Here is a 6,086-nt window from a genome sequence, read left to right on the forward strand (position 1 = left end):
GCTCGTGTGATCTGTTGTCATCGGGGTGGGGTGGGAGTTGGGGGTGATTTTTTTTCTTCCAGATTTTGTTTTATTAATTTATTTTACTCTTTTTTTAGTTTTTATTGTTTTTTTATTTTAAATATGGTTTTACATTCTGTAAGCCACCTCGAGTTGCCATGGGCGAATAGGTGGCAATATAAATTCAATAAATAAATATTTAACAAATTTTACAAACCTCTCTTCCATTTCAACATTACTAACCTAAATGCCATAAAAAACCTATCAGTTTTGGAACTTCCGGTTTGTCGGCTTCGCGAGCGGCAGGGATTTGCGGCTGCGCGATCCTGCCGCGCTAGCCGTTTTTGGGGCTCCGACCCAGCCGGGACGGAGCTAGGCTGCCCTGCAGGGGCAGCTGAAAGGTAGGGGATCCGGAGAAGGGTTTGGGGGTGCTGCAGACCCCCTCCTGGCCGGCAGAACCCCTTTTCCCAGGACGGTGCAGCGGCGGTCCGTAATGGCCGCCACAAAGAAGCTGGCAGCCGGGTAAGAATGTGCAGGAGGAAGTGGAGAAAGTGATTGAGAGGAGAAAGTTTTTCTTGGCTCCTAGGACTCTAAGACATATTTAATAAAATTCCTGAAAAGTATGACTTTCTGAATAATACCTGCCAGAAGAGGAAAAAGCGGCTGCTTGAAGGTGCTGAAAGGATAGCTTTCCCTCTTTTCCTACGGAATAAATAACTGGATATTAAGAAACCTATTTTTTTAGGTGGAAATTGGTTTTAAGCGATGAGTGGGAAGAGAGAGGATTAAAAAGAAAATATTTGTATGCTAAGATTTGTTGGAGCAGATGCCTTAAGGATTTGAAGACTAGAATATATTGTAACAAGACTTTAAACAGATTTGGACTTTCTTTCTCTTTGATTGATATCACCCCAGAAGAAGAAAGTGAGAACTCTGCCTTGGTTTGGACTGATTGATAACTTTGGGACTGTTTTATCTTTTTATTTTCTTTTGAATACTCTGGTTGTTGTAAGAAGAAAGAAGGAGAAAAGAAAAGAAAAGATTTATAATGGCTCTTTCTGTTGAGGAACTAAGAAATGGTGTGGAAGAAGCTTTCCTTTTCTTAGAAATGGCGCTTACTAATTATCAACAAAAATTACAACAGATGAAGACAGCAGAGGAACAAGAAAGAAAGGAAGGAGCCATCTTTAATGAATCTCAGAATTTGATCCAGAAAAAGGAAGAGAGAAAGAAAAGAAAAGAAGAGAAAAGAAGAAAACTAAAGGATTTAAGGACTTAAGATCTAAAAAACATTTAAGAAAGGGAAAAATAAAGTGCAAAACCAATATGATGATTGTAAACAAAGGGGAAAAGAAATACGACAGAGAAGGGAAGCCGGTAAGGCAGAGGCTAGAAGAAGGGGGTAGAAAGGTTTGTTGGGAAAAGAAAGAAAGGGAAAAGGTGGAGAAAAGCTACAACGTTTTGAAATTAAATGGAAAAAGGAATTTTTATGGATAATGGATAAAGTATAATTTAAAAAAAAAAAAAAAAAAGATTTTGCAAGGTACATAAGATGAGATGGTAGTATTGCAATGGTTTAAGAGTTGATAAGAGATTAAAATGTTAAAATGTTTAAAAATGATTGGTTTTAAAACTTAATAATAGGAGAGGTTTAGAATATTGTTTTAATTAAAGAGTTTAATAAAATTATGGTATTGATGTTATTATAAAATTTTTATTATAGTATTTCTTTTTAATATTTGGATTTATTCTCTAATTATGCACTTAATTGTGTTGGATGTATTAGTTAGATAGAATGTACCAAGCAAAATCTGATTGGGTATTAGATATTATTTTAAAGATTAATTTGATTAACTTAGGGGAGATAGAAAGGCATCATACTCTGATTAATGATTTCAGGAGAAACTGATTTTCTTTTTTTTCATAAGGGATGAGACAAAGGGATGATAAAAAATGGACAAAAGATACAAATATAATGATTTAAACTAAGATGATTAATTAAGGTAGAATTAAGAAGTGTGAAATATGTGGAGAAGTTAATATAGAAGGCTTAGAATGGTAAATAAAATAAGTAATGATATGTAAGATGAGCATGAATATAATTGAAGTCCATGAAGAGAGAGACACCTGGGTCCAAGTCACTTTCCAAAAGATATTTTTTTTATGTTTTGTGTGTTGTGTGTATATGTCTTTTGGGGGAGAATTGGTAAAAACTTGTAGAAATATAGAATGAGAATAATGGTAACTAAGTCAGAAAGAAACAGATGAAATAATAATAATGATATTGAATAAGAGTAAAGAGAAGTAAAGAGAAATTGAATAAGAGGTTTTGGTATATTATATGGAAATGGTTTAAAACAGAATCATAATTTATCTGACTTGTTAAATTTACAAGGGAAAAAGGTTTAAACATGTAATGAATAATGATAATTTGTGTGTTTTAAAAATTAATAAAACTTGTTTTTTTTTTAAAAAAAAAACCTATCAGTTTTGACAAAGATCACCAAGCATAGTAATGAATCTACTGCACATGAGCTACAACTCCTAAACCACACACTCTGGGCGGTACGGCCAGCTGCTAACCAACTGTGGAACCCAAGCGGCAACACTCGGCCAAGGGTTTTGTAGGGCAGGTAATCTTGCCTTTGCTCTCTTCCATGCACCCAAAGTGTACCTGTCCTGTTCAGCAGGTCAAGCATCAGCAATACTCACAGGGCTGCTGGACACAAAACCACCAGTCCTCCCTTTATTGTGGTGAGGACCTTGCAGCCCAATTCACCTTCCTGGGCCAGAGTTCCACATGGGAGAAACAGGTGGGACCGGCGTTCCTAGTCAACCCCTTCCCATGCAACCTTCCCATCCACACCTGGCATGGTGGCATCCTGAGGTGCAACCCTGATCTGGGAAAGCACAAGGGATGGAGAAGGGGGAAAGGGGCACTTTGGCATTCCAAAGAAGGCGGCTCCAAGAGCTCCAAGCTTGGATTTGGGATTTGGGAGAGAAGGGCAAAGAGAAGCCCCCGGGCTGCTTTGATCAATAGCACCAGAAAAGGAGCCCCGCTAAGAGGAAAGGGACAAAAACGGTCTCAGGCTCCATTTTCCACCCTCAGACCAAATTCATAGTTTAAAATCCAACTCTGGCTGGACAACCGGTCAATAAAAGCGGCGAAGTCCAAAGTCCAGCAACGGCAGAAGCGCAACTCCAGGCGGCAGCGAAACCCTCGGCGTTTTCATCCTCGGCGACCCGAGGAAGAGGAGCCGCTTGGCTGCCAATCCCGGGGCTTCTGGGGAGTCGGTTCCTTGGGAGAAGCCTCCCTTCCTTGCGAGGCGGGACCTTCGGGCCGCAGACCAAGCGGGCTCCGGGAGGGGGGAGATTCTGGGCAAAGAAAGCGGCCCCGCGCCCCGGCCTTCCCGCCGCTCCTCGGCCGCCGCCTCCGGGGAGGTTTCCCCGCCGCCCCTCCCGGCTGCTTCGCTCCACCCGCAGGAACCGCGCCAGCCCGGCCGGACTTCCTTGGGGCGAAGAGGCCTCCGGCGCAGCGGACTTAGCGGGTGCGCCGCTTCTTGGCCGCCTCGGAGGCTCCCCCACCCGCCCCCGCCTGTCCAGGGAGCCCCGGCCGAAGGCGAGAGGGCAGCCGCGGCGGCCGAGCCCAACCGGGAGCGACCCCCGCCCGCCCTTCCCCGCTCACCCCTCCGACGCCGCTCCCGGCGGGCGAGGCCTCCGGCCGCCTCAGACGCGACTTGAGGCTCTTCATGGTGCCGGTGCCGCCACCGCCGCCCGGCGGGACGGAGCGCCGCCACTTCCCTCAGCCGCGCGGGAGGAGCGCAGGCGCCCCGTCAGGCAGCCTCGGCCAATCGGGCCTCGAGGGGGCGGGACTTCCTCGGCTGGCCGCGGGGCCTTTGAACGGGCGCCGCTTTCCGTCCCCTGGGGGGGGGGGGGGCGAGAAGGGCGCTCCACGGGGTCTCACGGGCCGCGGCGGAGGGGCTCCGCCCCGGAGAGCAAAGCCGAGCCGCCGACTCGCGGCCCAGGAACGCGGCTAAAAGCCGGCGGGACGAGGACCAACTAAGGCGGGGGGGGGGCGGAAAGGCCCGCTGGCCGAGTCCCGCCTGGTGACCGACACGGACCGAGGAGACCTGGAGCAGCAACCGCTCCTCTCCCGCCTGGGAAGACGGGACGCCTCAGCCTCCGAGGGGCGGCGGCCTTGCAACTCCAGGCGACGAGGGGCTTTTCTTGGTGGCAAGCAACACCCTCAATTGCCCCCTACATTCCGAGGGCAGCTCCGCCAGCAGAAACGTGCGCCTGAGGCCCAGTGCGGGCGGGAGGGCGTCCTTCGAGGGCAGCCGGGGTTCCCCCCATTGCCCTCACCCGCTCTGGAGCCGGCCAAGGCTGCTTGACCGTGAGGCCTGCCTCCCACTCTCTCCAAAGGCACAGTGGCCACACACACACCCGGAGCCTCCGCAGAAGGCCTCTTGACCGCAGCTGCCGGGTGTTGTTCATGGAAGGGCCGCCTGGCTTGCACGCCGGCCCTGTTAGCGGTAACGCCGATCCAAAACTACGGGTGGGAAATCATTGGATCCAGGGAATCCTAAAACCCAAAGCCCCTTAGTCTCCTTAGAATTGAGCTAAAACTGGTTCTTCCCCGTCCAAAGCCTCACAGAGGCCGAGAGGGAATATTGGTTGGCATCACTTGATCAGCCTGAGGTGGCGGGTGAGTTGAGCCCAGGAGAAGGCCAAGCCCTGAGACATCGCCGCGGGGGCCGACGAAAGCTCCCTTGAAGGCAGAGTCCCCAGCCGCTTCAGGGCCTGGCGTGCCTATGCATCAGGTTCCCAACTGCAAACTCAATGCAATGTACACATGCTGCTGTCAGAATAAATATCAGACAACCCCAAAATTCCCGCTGCATTTCTGCTTCCTGAGCCAGCCGCTCTTCTTCGTCCCCTCAGATAGCCCTATTTCCCCCCCTCGATTTCCCACTGCAACCATTTGGATCGCAGGAGGGTCGCTAAAGAAGCTTTTGTCTTCTCCTGTCCCGCTCTTTTAAACGACTGGCATCTGCACTGCGAGTCCTGACCCAACCAAAGCCAAGGAAACCACCTGCAAATCCAAAAGGAAAAAGATGGCTGGCTCAACAAATCGTGGAGGTCTCTCCCTAATCCAGCGAAGGGGAGGAACTCCGACACACGACAAGCCTGGCTTCTCTTCTGTCAAAGCGACAGTGAAGGAGAAGAAGACCCGATGGTAAGTGGCACCATCATCCTATGACAACCCGGGTGGAGATTTTGGGGCCCTCCTTGGGAGCAAGAGTACCATGTTTCCCCAAAAATAAGCCCTAGACTCACTTTAGTGTGCTCCTAATATAATCCCTAATGCAAAAATAAGTTGGTGGGCATGTTCAGCACAGAGCCAGCGTAGGTCAACAGTTTCCAGCAGCAGCCACAGCCCACACCGTGAGCAGGTGAGTTGATTCCCTGTCCAAGCAGCAGGGGGGGAGGCACATAATCTGGATGCATCACATGGGCCACAGGAAAGCTGAGAGTCAGTGGGCCAGAGAGGCGGGCAGCCAGGGGAGGGTCATCTTTGCATGGCAGCACTGGCAGTAAACGGTGCCAGGGGGAATATCCACGCCTGAATCCTGACTGGTAGGGCTACATAATCCATTTTATCCATAGTCCTCTGGAGCTGCTGTGCAACTACCTTCTCAACAACCTTTCCCAAAAAGGGAAGATTGGAGACAGGTGGAATCCAGTGATGGCTTCTTGAGAAGAGGGCAGACCACAGCCTCTTTAAAGTGCCGGGGGACTACCCCCTCCTGTAGGGAAGCATAAATCATCATCCAGGTCCACCTGCCTGTCACCTCCCGGAAAGCTTTCACAAGCCAGGAAGGACACACGTGTTTGCACGCATATTCCCTACGGGGCCTCAGTGGCTCAGTGGTTAGAGTGCAATACTGCAAGCTACTCCACTGTAATTTGGCAGTTCGAGTCCCACCAGGCTCCAGGTTGACTCAGCCTTTCATCTTTCCGAGGAGGGTAAAATGAGGATCCAAATTGTTGGGGGCAATAGGCTGACTCTGTAAACCACTTTGAGA

General features: G+C 49.3%; 1 protein-coding gene across 4 annotated transcripts in view; it reads right to left on the reverse strand.

Moving 5' to 3' along the window:
* UACA (uveal autoantigen with coiled-coil domains and ankyrin repeats) overlaps positions 1 to 3,804 on the reverse strand; it is a 43,095-nt gene extending 39,291 nt beyond the window's left edge. For 2 of the 4 annotated variants that reach the window (XM_087973016.1, XM_026684658.2), the window contains exon 1: positions 3,686 to 3,804. In XM_087973016.1, the coding sequence (XP_087829142.1) occupies positions 3,686 to 3,751 (66 nt within the window). In that variant the 5' untranslated portion in view covers positions 3,752 to 3,804. Of the gene's footprint in view, positions 1 to 2,525; positions 2,705 to 3,685 lie in introns of those variants that run through there. The other 2 variants (XM_087973015.1, XM_087973014.1) reach the window with 1 other exon arrangement.
* Positions 3,805 to 6,086: the final 2,282 nt, after the last annotated feature.

The sequence above is a fragment of the Notechis scutatus genome, chromosome 11 (assembly GCF_049901735.1).
Source record: "Notechis scutatus isolate UNSWTSFEM ecotype Mainland chromosome 11, rNotScu1.2, whole genome shotgun sequence".
Classification (NCBI taxonomy): domain Eukaryota; kingdom Metazoa; phylum Chordata; class Lepidosauria; order Squamata; family Elapidae; genus Notechis; species Notechis scutatus.